Source organism: Urocampus carinirostris, chromosome 7 (genome assembly GCF_059441175.1).
Source record: "Urocampus carinirostris isolate Australia breed hairy pipefish chromosome 7, RoL_Ucar_1.0, whole genome shotgun sequence".
NCBI classification, from domain to species: Eukaryota; Metazoa; Chordata; class Actinopteri; order Syngnathiformes; family Syngnathidae; genus Urocampus; species Urocampus carinirostris.
Genome location: NC_142355.1, coordinates 7,984,027 through 8,003,063, shown reverse-complemented (window position 1 = coordinate 8,003,063; position 19,037 = coordinate 7,984,027). Strand labels below are relative to the sequence as shown.

Genomic DNA, 19,037 nt, shown 5'->3' with positions numbered 1-19,037 from the left:
AATACTACAGCAGTCTGTCAAGAACCAGAACCGGATCAGGACCCAAATGCGTGACGTTCTCACACAAGCCTTTTATTTTACGGGAAATGGGGAGTCATGCACGTTAGACAGCGGTCTGGTGTGAAAAGACAGGAAGCCAGAGACCGACGAGATCGATTCCAATTGCCCGAGTTCATTTCGGACAGATGGGGTAGATACCGGACAGGACGGGACAGACATACAGGATAGATAATGAAAAAGGATATTGACAAACAGAACAAACAAGACAGGAACGAAAACTGGCGAGAATAATAGACAAGACAAAAATAGAGGGGAACGAAACTGGAAACCGATATTAAACAGAACAAAAATAAACAGGAACAATACCGGACAGGAAAATAGCGACAAGAAAACAGGACCGAGTCAGAACCCACGGTCTTGCGGGGCAGCAGTTCGCTGACGGGCTGACAAGGGAAGCGTGACAGCGCTGAGCTTAAAGTAGACAGAAAGCCAATCTGTTAACAAGCCGCAGCTGGCGCCACAAGGCTGGGCCAATTGGGCGCCATGGCAACCGTGACACAGTCATATTGAAAGAATAAGCTAACACCTACGCTATTAATGATTGAAATTTCCCTTTTAAAGCAGAAAAATAAACCTTGCAATCACAAAGTGGCACCTATTTACTCACAACAAGGCAGGCTATGTGTCAGGAACCAGGACGGAATCTCGGACCCAATTGCGTTCGTTTTAAAGGAATCTTTATTGGAATGAGTTGTCAGAGCTTGCTTTGGACGCCGGTGTTTGTCGGTCAACAGCAGCGTCGGACGGAATGGCAGTTCCGTGACATGTAGGCAGAATTGATACAGTTTAATAATAATAATAATAATAATAATTTCCTTGTATTGTCATTCTGTGTAACAATGTACACAGAACGAAATGTCGATTGCACCTTGACCCGTTGTAGCGAGCCGATGCAGCCGCAGCCAACAGAGGGCGCCGCCGACCACTTTTTAAGTCTTAGGAATGACTCGGCCGGGGCGCGAACCACCGACCTCCCAGTCTCAAAGCGGGCGCCTTACCATCTAGGCTACTTTAGCGGGCAGGTCGGTGACCAGGGCAGGAGAGTAGATCGTAAACGTGGGACAGAAACAGGTCGAAACAGGAGGCAGGCAGGAATCAAGCAGAAGAAGTCTTTGCTACTGGTAATCTGGCGAAACACAACAGAGAGACACAAGTACGGTCTGACACTCGCCCTGGGTGCTGACAGCTTAATAGGGGAGTGCCAGCCAATCAGAGAGTGCGCTCCTGCGCGGCAAACGATTGCCCCAGGTGTCTTCATTTTGGCAATCATGACAATCATGTAATAATCTGTGAAGCCCTTTGAGACTCTTCGTGATTTAGGGCTATACAAATAAAAATGACTTGACTTGACTTGACTATGTAGAATAAAAAAATAGATCATTTCTGTGAGCAAGTTGATTTACCAAGCAAACAACACAGACGTTTCTTTCATCATCTTTCTTCATCCTTTCCCCACTTGCATTAAATGTAGCTTATACGTAGTACTATAATTTAACCCCTCCCCGGTAAATAGATTATCATAAGTGTACACAAAGAACGGATAAAAAAAGGGGAAGCCTTAAAATGGTCAGATCTGGATTGAACAGGACACATCAGAAATGATTGCTTTTTTAAATATTGGTTTGTTGGTTGGATCCCTTAACCACCAGGGTTGGGTAGGGTTACTTTAACTGGATTACTTTCAATTAGTTTTGGATGACTCCAATACCAAATATGCTAAGAAAAGACAAAAGAAACTAAATATGAATAAAATGATGACTCACAACACGTGGTAAGCTTTCTCTCCTGGCTTTGATCTCTTTGATCTCCGGCAAAACGAACATAAAATGCCACAGAAACAAAATGAAAATAAATCTAAACAGCTTGCCAACATCATTTTTGCCGTTCTATGTATTCCGTTACTCCCAAGCCTGCACAAAATTTAGTCATTTTATTTATATTTAGTTTCTTTTGTCTTTTATTAGCATATTTGGGTTTTGAGTAATCCAAAAGTAATTGAAAGTAATCAAGTTAAAGTAACCCTACCCAACCCTTGTTATCTGTAAATAGAACACTTCAATTGACCCAGAGCATCAAAAATGAGCATTTAGGTTGATTACGACGACAAACTAGTCGGGTTGCAACCTTGTCAATGATGACCAGGATGCAAATATGCTTTCTTTTGATTTTGGCTTTCTGAGAATAGTCCGCCAATTTTTTTAACGCAAACTTAGTATTGGCATATAAAATATTGACTATATGAAAGTGTTAAAATTACAGGATTTTCCTAATTGAACTGTATATACAGTATTTCAGGTCATTGGAGCAACATTCCCTGTGGTGTGTCTTGGGTAAGTACAGCCTGGTGGAGCCCATCCCTCTCCAGTTTTAAAATATAGTACAAAGTCAATGTTGTGTCACACCAATACCATGACGAATTTAAACAAATTATGTGTTCCGTTCCTTGAACCTCGTCACAACCGCCCGGTTCGTCGTCAGTCACGCAAATAAATAAGTGAAAATCAATACTGCACTGAAGACACTGGAGTTTATTTGTCCTGGGAACGTGCGTCTGTGTTCCCGATGAAATAAAAAAACAACTCGCGTGGGGTTATTAAACAGTTTATTAAATCCTCAAACTCGGTTTGCCATAGGTTCGCAACAAGTAAAGGCTGCTCATAAAATTTGGTTTCATTCATGTGGGTTGGTCCACTAGAGCCAACCCCCCTCCCACTTTTGATTTGTTCATTGTCAATAGTGTTGCCAAGCTTCAGAAGAAACATCGGCCAACACTGCAGCACAGAAGAAGGACACTTAGGATGGCTTCTTCAGGACAAAGATGGCTTTTGTTGACATTTGGTCTTATGCTGGGACTTCATCAAACTTCTTGCTTCTGGATCCTCAACGTTGTCTTTCCTCCTGATTCGAAAGCTCACAACCATACCCTCATGAACGTCACACCTCCACTCATCCTTGGTAAGTTTATTCACCTCATCTTTATTTTGTTTAGAGAGAAAACATTATTCTCCTTGGAAAATACATGACCCAGCGTTGGGAAGGTTACTTTAAAAAAGTATTTTGATACAGTTACTAGTTATCTGTTGAAAAATGTAATCGTTAGCGAAATCCAAACACCATAATTTTGCAGCAATGTAACTTGATTACTTTACATTACTTTTGGATTACTCCAATACCAAATAGGCCAATGAAAGACTAAATAAACATGATATAGATAAAAAGCTGTACTTCCCATAAAGCCTGTCTTTTTTTAATCAAAATGAGTTTAAAAAGATTGCATAAACAGAGATAAATAATAACAATGATGGGCGGATAATAAAAAAGTTAGCGAGAGAGAAGCTTGGCCCGAAATTTGGATCGGGTCGGGCTATGGCTGGAGCTTTAGATCTTACCTCTAGGCTGAAAGTGGCGGAAAGGATAAAAGCAAAAAATTTACGCGCTTTAGAGTTGTCCAACATCCGGGCCTCATTAGGCCAGGAGGTAGAGCGCTCGTCTTGGGATCAAGAGATCATAGGTTCGAATCCCAGCTCCTCCGTGTTACATGTCGAAGTGTCCTTGGGTAAGACACTGAACCCCTAATGCTCCCAATAAGCAGGTTGGCGCTTTGCATGGCTGCACGGCCGCTATTGGTGTTTGAATGTGTGTGTGAATGGGTAAGTGTGAAGCACATTATGGAGTGCTTTTGGAGGTCTTCATTGACTTGAAAAGCGTTATATAAATGCAGATCATTTCGTTTCATTTCCAACATTTTGTTCTTGAATCAATGCAATATATTTCCTTGTAACGCTCCGTGTGTTCAAGTTTAACGTCTGTTGGCGTCGTAATTGATTTTGTGGATTACCACCCCATAACCCATCATAGTTTGTAAAACTGTTGAAATTTCTCATGGCCTTCTAGAAGGCTCTGGCGCGCCAACTCGGAATCTGATTGGCTTAACCAACAGCTCTCTCGAAGAATGATATTACTGGTTCACCGTTCACGGATCCCATAACAACATGGGTCATCGGGACACCAATGAGAATGCAACTCTGGACACCCTTTTCCACTGTTGACAGTCCCTGGGCTGTTTGTGGCAACCAGTCTTTTCTTATTGTTGTCGGACACGACCTTTAAGATTATTTGTGAAGGACTCTGGGTAGATTTTTGAGCCTAGCAACAACTAATGGCTGTAATGTGATTGGTTAAATGCGTAAATATGATAGAATACAAATAAAAACAGCACAACCAAGGGAGAAGCAATGAAAGGAAGCTGACAGTGTTATTTAATACGTTTTGATGGATAAAATGTTATTAACATCACATGATTCAGATATTTTTTGGGCCAGCAAAGAAGGCCTTGCAGACCCTCACGGCCCACCAGTGCAGTAACGATACGCAACTCTAAAGGATTCGGCATGACACTGTCAAAATACACATTGGCAGAATTTTGGCACTGTTGGAAAGTAATTTCATTCATGAAAAGTATTTTAGCAGTACAGTAACTCCAAACGTGGGAACTTAACATGCACATATACAACGGCAGCTGGCATTGACACTTATCATATATACACAGCTAGTCACGTCACAATCACAGGCATGTCATTGGGCGCATGGACAGAATTTTGGCACTGAAGGGACCCCATATAAATTGTCAATAGAAGTAGATTATGAACTATAGTATAGGAGTTTGAATATGTAGTTGCTAACCTCATGATTAGGATGAGATTTATGTGTTTAGGTCCCGTTGTTAAATGTTGAGAATATAAAGATGCTTGGAGTGTGCCAGAGGGAATATTTGTGAGTTCTGGGCCTGCAAGGCGTTTGGTTCAGTAAAACAAATCTGTTCACCGTCTAAGCTGTTTGTTTACATTTGGTATGATTTTATTTATTGTTAAATACATGCCTACCTTTCAATCAATGTCATACCTGTCAACCTGTACGTTTTTGCCGTACAAAGTGCGTTTATTATGCATTTTAAGACGTGTACGACGTACAAGAAAATCTGTACGGAAAAACGCAAATTAATCAATTATGGGTACCATATACCGACTATGACGAAACGGCAAATCAATCAAGTCATGTTCGCCGCGGTAGCCTCTATCTCGGTATCGTTTTTTTTGTTGCAAATGGAAGCGAGCGGTTTGATGCTACTGTGCGCATGCATCTTTGAAATACATCTGCTCTTAAAAAACATCGGATTTCATGTGGTAGTTATGTAGTGAAAGGAAGTACGTCTCTTTTTAGAGAACCGTCTTTTTCGGCTCAACTCATTAAAGAGAGCCGGCTCTCAAACGGCTCACTTGCTTTGATGCATTATATTACGTATCATTATTGTTGTATAACGAAGTTAAGAAAAAAAGGAAGTACAAAAGGAGAAAATGAAAAAAGACAGGTTTGTGGTTATCCCTTTAATCAGTACATTTCCGACAATAATTTAATGCAGAAAATGAATTCATAATTTGAATAAGAAAATGTATTATTCTACTTAATTATATTTGCATGTATTTTTTCCTTCTACAGTGAACGTCCAAGCGAATTCATTTTTGAACTTTTTTTATAAAAAACCTCATTCATGTCGAGCAACTCAGTATCTCATAACAAAATGTTAATTGACAATATATATGATATAACGAAACACATGTACAATATAACATGTTAAACTACATGAATAAACACGTTTGAAAAAAAAATATGGTGCAAGATTATTTTGTATTTTGTAAGGAAGAATACAACATTTTGTAAAGGCATTTAGTCATGGAGGCTGACAGATATGCAATGTGCTCTTACTCTACTATAATGTAACATGCTGATACTGAAAGCCCTTTGCTGTTTCACAATGTTGGGTTTACTTCTGTCCATTTTCGGTTACACACTCCGACAAACATTTTAGAGGCCTAAGAGGAACCTGTTGTTTACTTTTCGAGGCTTATGTCTCGATTGTTTGTGCAGTTCCAGGAAATTTGGGGAACCGTTTGGAGGCCAAAATAGACAAACCACAGCTGGTCCACTGGATGTGCTACAAGAAAACAGATCACTGGTTCCCCTTGTGGATTGACCTCAACATGTTCATGCCCGTTGGTGTCGACTGCTGGATCGATAACATTAGGTAACCGTAGAGTTATGACTTTCATTCACTCTCTGCCTGCAGAAGCGGAAAATATCAATAAGCAGAAACTTTCACTTGGGTTTAGTGATCAATGCCGATCAGTCGGAACATTTTTGATGGCACTGTTTGTTTTGGTAAATACTGCTTTATCATTTGCGGTCTAGGCTTAACATTTTTTTTCAACATGATGTGCTTTGCCGTTTTCAGACTTGTTTACAACAGGACGGCAAGACGATCATTCAACTCCCCAGGAGTGCAGGTTCGAGTGCCAGGGTTCGGACAAACCTATCCTATTGAGTTTCTTGACAATAACAGATTGGCTGGTGAGATAAGTACACTATTATTTCTTGGTTAAATTCTATAAATGTGTTATGATTGTCTGTCAAAAACACTGGATTTCCTTCATAATACACTCCCCTAAAAATATATCTCATCTAATCTCATTAGCTGCACCGCTTATCCTCAGTAGGGTTGCGGGGGTGCTGGAGCCCATCCCAGCAATCATCGGGCAGTGGGCAGGGGACACCCTGAACTGGTTGCCAGCCAATCGCAGGGCACACAGGGACAGACAACTCGCTCGCCCATTCACACCTAGGGACAATTTGGACCGGCCAATCCACCTGAAATGCATGTCTTTGGAATGTGGGAGGAAACCCACGAAAGCACGGGGAGAACATACAAACTCCGCACAGGAAGTCTGGTAGCTGGAATTGAACCCACACAGGAGGCGCCCAAGACCTTAGAACTGTGCCGCACACGCGCCAACCACTGCGCCGCCGTGCTGCCTCCCCATAAAAATATATGTCACGGGTAAACAATGTTTTTGAAGCTCACAGCTTCTTTGTTACAGATTATTGCGAAGGGCTTTAAAGGGACACTGTGATATTTGAACACCAGATGCCTCTGTATTGTGTGGTGCAACTGAAAACCAGTGCTAAAAAGCACAAGAAATAATATAAAACTACGGAGACTCAAAGTGAACAAACAACACCATTTTCCCATCATATTTTTCACATCCTTTCACAAGGCTCTCTGTTTTCGGAGATACCTGTAGTAGCAAGATTCTGGACAATCTTGTCTGCCCCCTCCCGGTGAGCCTCATGTTAAATAAAATAAATCAACATTTCTCAACCTACGAGTGTTTCCTAAAATACACGTTTGTATGCTAGTTCAGGTATTTTTGCTTATCGTTAAAAAATTTTTTAGAAAGCGCAAAATCAGAGGCCTTTAAACTTTTTAAAGCGGGGAGCCATTTTTTGTTACTGATCGGCACAAAGAGCTACTGGTTTGACATACATTTCTAAAATGACCACTTCTTATGTTATTACTGTGTTGTTAGTGTAACCGCGGTGTACCTGTCCCACCAAAGATCCACATTCACGCTGGACTGGATGATGAGGTTTTTTATTACAGTTTCTGCAGATGAAATGAGTCACAACATTAGCTTCTCTGCTGGCTTTGATCTCTTTGATCTCGTTGGCAGCTCTCTCTGTAGACTGCTCAAAGCATATCAAAGAGCTTGCTTTTCAATTTACATAAAATACATTTTAGAATATCACAATACATTTTTACATCCATTTTAACAAGATACAATTTACCTGCAGATGAAATGAGTCACAACATTAGCTTCTCTGCTGGCTTTGATCTCTTTGATCTCTATAGAGGGAATTAACATTTTAGCACAACAGAAACAAAAACAAAAATAAATCCAAACAGCTTGACAACATCAATCACATTACTGTGCATGTTGAGAGATCTGTCAGCTGTGGTTATAATGTTTGAAATTAACTTCTTTTGTGGAGCACCAAAAGATGTGTCTTACCGTTGGCAGCTCTCTCTGTAGACTGCCAACAAACCCCGCCTCCCGGTCACATGTCAGAAGCCAAAACCAAACCCTACCCCATACCAGCAGGTGGCACTGTTGGACTCATCATTGCGGGACACTTACCAAAAACTATACACATATTTCAGCAGGAATTTCAATTAAACTAAAGTTATTATTACACCCGTTACATTAGTATGTTATTACCATGTTTTACTTATTAGAAGTTGGGTTAAAATCTGCTCAGTCAACTACTAAAAATCGTACAAGTTAGGAATAAATTTCCTGAAAAATCACAATGGCCCATCATTGGTGAGCTATTTTTCAGATCCTGTCAGGTGTTCTTAGGGGATAGCTTGTGCCTAGAGGCACCACGTTGGAGACCCCTGCACTATATAACACACAAGGTCCCTTTAATGAATATTTCTGAAATATCAATTGTTATTATGTTATTCCTATGTTATGACTATGCTGTTTACTATGCTTTGAATTATTCTGAGTTAGGCCTTCATAGGCTCAGCCAATCACAAAATGAAAAGGGCTTTAAGCAGTTAAATCTTATTTATAGTTCTAAAAAGATATATTCAGGGGCTTTAATAAGAATTGATGTACAGTATGTGAAGACACTAAACAGTGCACATGTTATTGATTTCATATGTCAGTGCTAAAAACATGATACCACCAATATAAAACACCCCAACACTTTCCATTGTTTTGATTCTTAATTGTCCTAGAAAATTACAAAAACGTATGAGTGATTACCAATGTTCCCTCTAAACTGCGCGCGTGCGCACTGCCCGCACATTCTCAGCACACAAGAAAATCTATCCAGCGCAGTTTTTGGAGAACCGGCTTCTTCGGCTCGGCTCACCAAAAGGAACCGGCTCTTTTGGGTCCTAAACGGCTCTTCAGGGTGTTTTTGCTTCTTTCATCCCTATATGACCAAATATTATGTACAATTATGCACAAAATGCCTTAAAGGAAGGGGGAATAGAACAAAAAAGAAGAAAATACCAAAATGTAAAAGGAGTGAAAAAAGAAGGAAAAATTCAGAAAAAAAGCCAAAAAAAGGAAAAGAAAGAAACAAAAAAGGAATTAAAATAAATAGAAAAACAGGGAAAAAGAATAAAAAGTTTGTGTTGCATTAAAATAATTTCCAATTATACCAAGTCAATCTTGTTGCCAACTGTCATGGGACCGGACCAGAATGGAGGCAGGAGGCAGGAAGGGTGAACTCATTCGCGTTAACGATCAGTTACTTTTTTTAAGCAAAATAAAAGTTGTCCAACACTCAGGGACAAAACAAAACAAAAACAGGCTTACAGGCAAACAGAAACTCAGAGTAGGAATACTCACAAAACAGGCTTTTACTCAGAACGGGCAAACACAGGTTTCAACAGAACAGATTAATGCAGAACAGAAAACGCAATGAACCAGCAACCGGCAATCCCCAAAACCCGCCTTTAAGAAGCACACAAGCAAATTAGACGATCTGCTACACCGGTGCCCAGGGGGCGGGGCCAGCCAGTCGCCACGGCGACCATGCTGGACATGACAGCCAACGTTGTACTTCCACTCAAAAATGTGATCAAATACAGTTGTGTATCGTGCAACCGACTAATTTTTTTGCATTGCCGGAAACTCAGCAAAATATAACTTGATGTCAAGTTTTGGACATGTTTGATAATGACTTAGTTGCCACACTTGGGATTGCTGTTGCTCACTGTTGTTTCAAGCGTTGCTCACCGACTTTGTGTGAATGCTCAGACCTGTGGAAAATTAGAGGGAGCATTGGTGATTACCCAGATGCCACTTCCTGGTGAAAACAGTGATCTTAGTCTGTGTTTATATGAAGTTGAAGTACATTAACTGAGGTTAGACTGTGTTTTGCAGGCTACTTTCATACAATGGTGCAGCATCTAGTCAACGTTGGCTACACTCGAAACGAGACTGTCCGTGGAGCACCATATGATTGGAGACTAACTCCTAGTAAGTTATAAGAGATACATGTTGTCTATTGCACAATATTGTGTTTGTTTTGGAGATTCAAGTAAATTGATGCTTTATACCGTCTTATTCTTTATTCTTATGCTTGAAAATAAGATATTAATTTCCATCCAACGATATCATGAGCATATGTGCAAGCAAAAAAAAAAGAAGAAGAGAGGAATTTCTGTGACGATGATGAGAAATCAATGTGAGCGTCTATCTTTGCTCTCCTTGCAGATGAGAATGCAGAATATTTAATGAAGCTGAAGGATTTGGTGGAGCAAATGTACGAGCAGTACCAGGAGCCCGTTTACCTGTTGGGACACAGCATGGGCTGCCATTATGTCCTTTACTTCCTCAATCAACAGCCTCAAGAATGGAAGGACAAGTATATTCGGGGCTTCATTTCCCTTGCGGCTCCATGGGGGGGCGCTGTTAAAGTCATGCGAGTCATGGCGTCAGGTACGCTAATTTGCACACCGTCAAAAATGTCATTAAATTAAAAAGTGAACACAGTCATAGCTTTAGGTATGAGCAACTAAAAACACGAGAATTTCAATATAAGAGATTTATTTGGGAAAAAAACCTTGCTCCACATGCAATGGAAAATCCAAGTCATGAGCAGTCCCAGTGGCTACCACTAGAGGGATCTCACCGCTCGAGACTGCTCCTTGGTTGCGCTACAGCTCTTTTTAATGATACTTGCCTTACGTACTTCCTTATCATTTTGGAAGGGAGGCAGAGACAAATATTCTTGAATCAGTCTTTCTTTAAAAGACCTTTAGAAAAGGAAAGCATTGTGAGGTCCCTTCTCAAGGTTTCTCTTTTTCCTCACGCTGAGGATTTGAGTTGTTCCTTGCCCGCATGTTGGTTTAAGATCAGGTCATTGTGTCATTGTAATCCTGTGCAGTCCTTTGAGACATGTTTGTGATTAAGGGCTATATAAATAAATTTGGCTTGACTTGACCGGAGCTAAAAGAGCAAAAAACGGAATGCTACAGTAACTTTAATTTAAGCTTACAGTAATTGCTAACGTTTCATCAAGAGTCTCGTCCTCGCACAGTCACTCGCCCCACACCACGCCCACACCTCGTTTACGGCAACCCCCTCATAATAAACTCACATTTTGTTTCCTTAATATAATTTTTTTGAATCTTATGACTGTATTTTCAATGTTTAATTACTATTTGAATGTATTTGAAGTGATACAGAAGATGTGTTTTATAGCTACTTAGGGTTAAGTTTGATGCTTTTGGAAGGTTGGGAACAGACCAATTAGTTTTTCATTTTTCAGTTTGGGCAACTTTAAAAATAATAATAATAATAATTTCCTTGTATTGTCATTCTGTGTAACAATGTACACAGAACGAAATGTCGATTGCACCTGACCCGTTGTAGCGAGCCGATGCAGCCGCAGCCAACAGAGGGCGCCGCCGACCACTTTTTAAGTCTTAGGAATGACTCGGCCGGGGCGCGAATCACCGACCTCCCAGTCTCAAAGCGGGCGCCTTACCATCTAGGCTACTGAGCTGGTATGGTAAAAAACTCGAGCCATCAGCCTGATCTTGGAACAAATTAAGCTCGTATGAAGAGGTACTACTGTACCCCTGTAATTTATTTTTTTTTTTAAAGTGAGGGCTTAAATTTGTTCTATACGCACATAGTCAGATGCTAGAAAAAAATTAATGATAATTACAATTAGAAAAGCAAGATCAGTTTCTTTACTAGTCATAACTGATCAAATTCTGCTTCTAGAGAGAGAGAGAGAGAGAGAGAGAGAAAGATCTCTAATCCATAACTTTTTTACTGCATTAATATTTATAAAGCCCACAAGCTCACAAAACCCATTATTGTTATGTGTATTTTTACTGTATTTTTGTTTGCAATTTCTAGAACGCAGTACAGCTCCAGAAAACACATCTCCAAAATGTAATGTTGGAGTGACCAGAGCTTGACGTTTTTAATTAATCAATCAATACTTTTTTTGTCCATGACAACTAACTATAATAACTATAATACCAGTACATTGGTATGGTTATCAGTTCATTCATTATATGAAAATGTGTCATTTCGAAACATAATGCAAGAGCTCCAATACTGAATGGACCATATAACATTATCTTAGCAGCAGACTTAGCTATAATGAATCAAAATAAATATACATATGCTGATGCATAGGGGGAACACATCATGGAGCAAACAACGATTGTCCAATTGTGGCCGCGGAGGTCTCTCAGAATGGCACTCTTGAAGCAACTTTATGTTAGCAGCGACTTCTCAAACCTTAAATTAATTATAATAATGATAATATTTTGTAGAAAAAAAGTTACATATTGTGTTGTGATTAAAACACTTGTTTGCAGACTGCGTGCAGAGCAGTGAATCTTAATGAAAGAACTCTTTCATAACTGTTCATCTTATAAAGATGGGTTTTCAATGTATTTAGAACTTCATTCATTAAGTCAAGTCATGATTATTTAGCCCTTAATTACAAAGAGTCTCAAAGGGCTGCACAAACCACAGATTATTGCAAACCACAGACTATTATTACAGCACCCCCTGATCTGAAACCTACATGAGGGCAAGGAAAAACTCAAAAACCTCAACATGAGGGAAAATGAAGAAACCTTGAGAAGTGACTACACATGAGGTCATGAAAAAAAGAAGGAAAATTAAGTAATTCCCCTAAATGAGATCAAAAGTAAAATCATACATGGTCTTCTAGGAAATCAGACTTTTGTATTTAGAAAAAGCTAAATGTTCTTGATTGAAGTATGCGCTTTCTGTCACGAGGACCAGAACAGAGCAGGAGACCCCAGAGCGTTCGTACAATTCTTTATTTGGGGAAGCGTAAGGGTTAGCGAGAGACGCGATGACCGTCGAACGTCAGCAGCAGCAACACCGTGAAGACAACTTCGGAAGACGTAGCCAATCGTAGCGTGGGACGGAGGCAGGTCGAGTTTACCAGGACTGGAGAGAAGATCGTAGCGTGGGACGGAAGCAGGTCAAGTTTACCGAGACTGAAGAGAAGATCGTAGCGTGGGACGGAAGCAGGTCGGATCGGAGGCAGGCAGGCAGAATCAGGTAAACAAGAAGGCACATGTAATCGGGGGAGTCATACGGGGTACAGAAGTATCCTCAGACGAAGAGGTCTCCGCGTAGCGTGCTTAAAAAGGGAACACAAACCAATCAGGGAGCGCATTCCAGCGTGTCAGATGATTACCCCAGGTGGCTCCATTTAGGTAATCATGACACTTTCTGTGGAATATATTGACTTGAACCAAAACTAATGGGTTCATATCACCTACTTTGAGATGACACATTAGCTACAACCTTCCCAAAACTGTTTGAACAAACACTAAGAAGGCTAATCGGCCTATCATTGACCTGATGTGTTTTGCTGCAATTCAGGTTGTAGATACAATCATTATGTGTTCTTGTTTAGGTGAAAATGATGGCATACCAATGATTTCCAACATCAAGATTCGAGAGGAGCAAAGGATGACTACAACAAATCCTTGGATGTTGCCTACGGAAAAGGCGTGGCCTAGAGACCATGTCTTTGTATCAACGCCAACTTTTAACTACACAAGTGAAGACTTTAAGCGGTTTTTCCAAGACATCGATTTTGAGGATGGCTGGTAAATTTAAACTGTACTTAGAGAATGCTTTTTTTTTTTCTATTAGCTGTACTGTTGACCAGTGTTCCCTCTAAGCTGCGCGTGTGCGCAATGGCGCACTGCTCGCACATTCTCAGCGCACAAGAAAATCTAGCCAGTGCACAAAAATGAGGGCTCAAAATTACTAATTAAGAAACAACTTAACTCAAAGTTACAGTGCATGAAGGTAAAAATACTCGGGTTCCCCTGACGTTGTGTCCTAAATGCGGTATTTTGAAGTCGAGTCGAAGTAGAACGAAGTTGAGTAAAGTTAGTAGATTTAGTCGAGAACTGGCTTCTTCGGCTCGGCTCACTAAAAGGGTCCTAAACGGCTCTTCAGGTTGTTTTTGCTTCTTTAATCCCAACATGAGCAAATATTATGTAAAATTATGCACAAAATGACTTAAAGGAAGGGGGGAATAGAACATAAAAGAAAAAAAAACACCAAAATGAAAAAGTAGTGAAAAGCTGAGAAAAAAAACAAAACAAAAGGAAGAGAAAAAAAGAAGGAAAATTTTAAAAAGAAAGCCAGAAAAAAAGAAAAGAAAGAAATGTAGGAAAAAAGTAAATAGAGAACAAAAAGAAAAAAGTAACAGCTCGGAAAAAATATACACAATGAGATTTTTTTTAAAGGAATTAAAAAAAAAGTAGAAAAAAAACACGGAAAAAAGAAGAAAAAGTTTGTGTTGCATTCAAATAATTATATCAAGTGACTCTTGTTGCCAACATTGTACTTCCAGTAAAAAATGTGATTAAGTACAGTTCTGTATCTTACAACCGACTAAATAAGCCCCCAAAAATGTTAATATTATGCGACAAAATATATCAGGAAATAAAAAGAAATGGATATCTTGTGAAAGAATTGTAAGAACAAACGACGTTTGTAGGCTGTACAACCTTTGCAATAGTACATGAGTCAATTCATTCAAAAGTGAAAAAGAATTTTGCATTGCCGGAAACTCAGCAAAATGGAACTTGATGTCAAGTTTTGGACATGTTTGATAATGGATTAGTTGCCACACTTGGGATTGCTGTTGCTCACTGTTGTTTCAAGCGTTGCTCACTGACTTTGTGTGAACGCTCAGACCCGTGGAAAATTAGAGGGAACATTGCTGCTGACCCAAAGTGATTGGAAAAATCTAATAACGCTTTTCCTCAGACCGATACTAATCCAAATACTCGATTCTTGAGTAGTCATCTCGAACAAATCCTCACTCTAGTTAAGAGGGATTTTAAAATACAATACCCAAACCACCCCCCCCCACAAAAAAAAACCAATTAATTTGAATTAAAAACCTTCATATTCGAAAACCAGACTTTCCCTTAACTTTGAATTAAAACAACAACGTTTTTTCATTTGTTACCTTTAGTTAATTATCATAAATTGGCCACAAAAGAGCACTGTTGCAGGGCAGTACGGCGGAGCAGTGGTTAGCGCTTGTGCGGCACAGTTCATGTCATGGGAACCTGTCATGGGTTCAAATCCAGCTCCAGACTTTCTGTGCGGAGTTTGTATGTTCTCCTCGTGCTTGCGTGGGTTTCCTCCCACGTTCCAAAAACATGCATTTCAGGTGAATTGGCCGGTCCAAATTGTCCCTAGGGGTGAATGAGCGAATGAGTGGTCTGTCCCTGTGTGCCCTGCGATTGGCTGGCAACCAGTTCAGGGTGTCCCCTGCCCACTGCCCAGGGATGCCTGGGATGGGCTCCAGCCCCCCGCGACCCTAATGAGGATAAGCGGTACGGTTGATGAGAGATGAGAGCACTGTTGCAGTATTGTCCATGCTAAACTAGCCGTTTTTGGTTCAATTGATTACTTTTCGATTTATTTGCGACCAATCTCTACTATGTCTGCCACACATGTCAACCCCAGCGAATTGCTCCCCATTTTAATAATTCCAATTCACCTTATTAAGTGATAACAAATCTTATGAAACAGGTATACACGACAGACTATGTAGAATACCGCGACAATATGAGCAATCTACGATGACGTTGTCGTCTGTTACCAGTGACCGAGACGATGGGCAAGACGAGAACAGTCAAACAAAAAACAAGAGTTACTTTTTGGTACCTGTTTTAAAGCAACTATGATAAGTCAATATTTGGACTGTTTAGGTTGAGTAACATGGGGTATCCACTTTAAAAAGCACCCTCAGAAATTAGGAAAACAATATAACCCACTACATTAAAACTGACTATTATTTGATTGGTTTCAGGTATATGCGGGAAGACACCAAAAACCTGACTGGTGATCTCCTCGCACCTGGTGTAGAGGTGTGGTGTATGTACGGCGTTGGACTACCAACTCCAGTTACACAAATTTACGACGAAGGCTTCCCCAACGCAGACCCCATCAACTTTTTGTACGACGATGGCGACGACACCGTGGGAAGCCAAAGCATGAGTCTGTGCAAAAATTGGGTAGGACAGCAGGAGAAGCCTGTGCATATTACGGAATACAGAGGATTGCCACATCTGGATATTGTGTTCAATGAAAATGTGCTTCATCAAATACAGCAAATCTTAGAGGGCAAATCAGAGATGCCCAAGGAAGTTGATGTTAGGTCTGGACAGAGCTGAGGTTTATAAATGTGGATCTTTTTTTAACATAACATTTTTAATGCTTATTTGGTGTTTATTGTAGTATTTCAATTTGCTTTTATGAATATAATGTTCCAATACAATGTTGTAATACAGACTTTGAAAGTAACAATACAATCTTGTCTTGTTTTATTGTGCAACACAGATTCATCCACTGCAAACCACTTTGACACTTTGCGTTACTGGGATTATATGTTTATTTAAAATAAGGTCTACACAAAATTGAAAGTATCTATTTTTTTCTTTTTGGGGCATGTTTAACTATTTACTTTGTATGATAGATAGATAGATAGATAGATAGATAGATAGATAGATAGATAGATAGATAGATAGATAGATAGATAGATAGATAGATAGATAGATAGATAGATAGATAGATAGATAGATAGATAGATAGATAGATAGATAGATAGATAGATAGATAGATAGATAGATAGATAGATAGATAGATAGATAGATGGATGGATGGATGGATGGATGGATGGATGGATAGATAGATAGATAGATAGATAGATAGATAGATAGATAGATAGATAGATAGATAGATAGATAGATAGATAGACAGATAGATACTTTATTCATCCCCGCAGGGAAATTCACACTTCCAGCAGCATCCCTGCGCTGGAGAACAAAACAATAATAAAGCAAAAAGAATACAATACACAAATACCCAATGTGACTTGTTAATACCCAATGTAGCGTGTTATATAGAATATCTAAATAGTGCTACACAGAATACACACTGCAATAAAAATACGGTAATATGCAATGTGGGGGGTGTGGTTTAATGTGGGCCTTTACTCCGCTGGGTGGACTTGAAGAGCCTCATGGCATGAGGAAGAAAATATCTCCTCAGTCTGTCCATGGTACAAGACTGTGACAGCAGTCTGTCGCTGAAGCTGCTCTTCTGTCTGGAGATAATGCTGTGTAGTGGACAGTGTTCCCTCTAAGCTGCGCGCGTGCGCAATTGCGCACTGCTCGCACATTATCAGCGCACAAGAAAATCTAGCCAGCGCACAAAAATGAGGGCTCAAAATTACTAATTAAGAAGCCACTTAAGTCAAAGTTACAGTGCATGAAGGTCAAAATACACGGGTTCCCCTGATGCTGTGTCGTAAATGCGGTATTTTGAAGTCGAGTCGAAGTAGAACGAAGTTGAGTAAAGTTAGTAGAGTTTGTCGAGAACCGGCTCACTAAAATGAACCGGCTCTTTCGGGTCCTAAATGGCTCTTCAGGTTGTTTTTGCTTCTTTAATCCCAACATGACCAAATATTATGTAAAATTATGCACAAAATAACTTAAAGGAAGGGGGGAATAGAACAAAAAAGAAAAAAATACCAAAATGAAAAAGTAGTGGAAAGCTGAGAAAAAAAGAAACATAAGGAAGATAAAAAAAAGAAGGAAAAATTTAGAAAAAAGGCGTAAAAAAAAAGAAATGTAGGAAAAAAGTAAATACAGAACAAAAAGAAAAAAGTAACAGCTCGGAAAAAATAAACACAATGAGATTTTTTTAAAGGAATGTAGAAAAAAAAACACGGAAAAAAAAAGAAAAAGTTTGTGTTGCATTCAAATAATTTCCAATTATATCAAGTGAATCATGTTGCCAACATTGTACTTCCACTAAAAAATGTACAGTTCTGTATCTTGCAACCGACTAAATAAGCCCCCAAAATAGTTAATATTATGCGACAAAATATATCAGGAAATAAAAATAAATGGATATCTTGTGAAAGAATTGTAAAAACAAATGACGTTTGTAGGCTGTACAACCTTTGCAATAGTACATGAGTCAATTCATTCAAAAGAGAAAAATAATTTTGCATTGCGGGAAACTTGATGTCAAGATTTGGACAATTAATTATCTTGCCACACTTGGGATTATGGTTGCTCACTGTTGTTTCAAGCGTTGCTCACCGACTTTGTGTGAACGGTCAGACCCGTGGTAAATTACAGGAAACATTGGTAGTGGATGTGATAAATTGTCCATGATTGACCGCAGCTTTTTTTAAAAATATAATTTTCTAACAATATGAGGTTTGAACCTTTTTTTGTCGACACTTTTAACAGCAATTAAACACATTCACAATTTCAGATTGACAGGTATGCTACCACAGCATGCTGCGGGATTTGACAGCAGGGTTGGGTAGGGTTACTTTAACTTGATTACTTTCAATTACTTTTGGACTACACCAATACCAAACATGCTAATAAAAGACAAAAGAAACTAAATATGAATAAAATGATGACTCACAACACGTGGTAAGCTTTCTCTCCTGGCTTTGATCCCTTTGATCTCCAGCAAAACTAACATAAAATGCGACAGAAACAAAATGAAAATAAATCCAAACAGCTTGCCAACATCATTTTTGTTGTAGTTAGTTTATTGTTGTTAGTTGCCGTTCCATGTGTTCCGTTACTCCCCAGGCCTGCACAAAATCTAGTAATTTATTTATATTTAGATTCTTTTGGCGGCAGTAGCTCAGGAGGTTGAGCGCTCGTCTTGGGATCAAGGGATCCCAGTTCGAATCCCGGCTCGTCCGTGTTACATGTCAAAGTGTCCTTGGGTAAGACACTGAACCCCTGATACCCCCAATAAGCAGGTTAGCGCCTTACATGGCTGCAAGGCCGCTATTGGGAAATGTGGAGCACATTGTAAAGCGCTTTGGGAAGTCATTGACTTGAAAAGCGCTATATAAATGTAACCGCGGTGTACTTGTCCCACCAAAGATCCACATTCACGCTGGACTGGATGATGAGGTTTTTATTACAGTTACTGCAAATGGATGAGTCACAACATTAGCTTTTCTGTTGGCTTTGATCTCTT

The 19,037-nt window shown here is 39.6% G+C and overlaps 1 protein-coding gene across 1 annotated transcript; it reads left to right on the top strand.

The window, feature by feature from the left end:
- The first annotated feature begins 2,666 nt into the window (after window positions 1-2,666).
- On the top strand, window positions 2,667-16,330 carry lcat (lecithin-cholesterol acyltransferase). Its single transcript, XM_088339649.1, has 7 exons — window positions 2,667-3,015; window positions 5,986-6,142; window positions 6,350-6,465; window positions 9,858-9,953; window positions 10,191-10,415; window positions 13,399-13,594; window positions 15,829-16,330. The coding sequence occupies exons 1-7, from the start codon at window positions 2,859-2,861 to the stop codon at window positions 16,190-16,192; spliced, it is 1,311 nt and encodes a 436-aa protein (XP_088195775.1). The 5' UTR covers window positions 2,667-2,858; the 3' UTR covers window positions 16,193-16,330.
- The last annotated feature ends 2,707 nt before the right edge of the window (window positions 16,331-19,037 follow it).

Bases quoted from the DNA above. Each gene is read 5' to 3' on its own strand.
- lcat (XM_088339649.1), top strand. From the start codon at position 2,859: ATGGCTTCTTCAGGACAAAGATGGCTTTTGTTGACATTTGGTCTTATG. The intron at 3,016-5,985 runs GTAAGTTTATTC...TTGTTTGTGCAG, and splicing joins CACACCTCCACTCATCCTTG to TTCCAGGAAATTTGGGGAAC. The intron at 9,954-10,190 runs GTAAGTTATAAG...CTCTCCTTGCAG, and splicing joins TGATTGGAGACTAACTCCTA to ATGAGAATGCAGAATATTTA.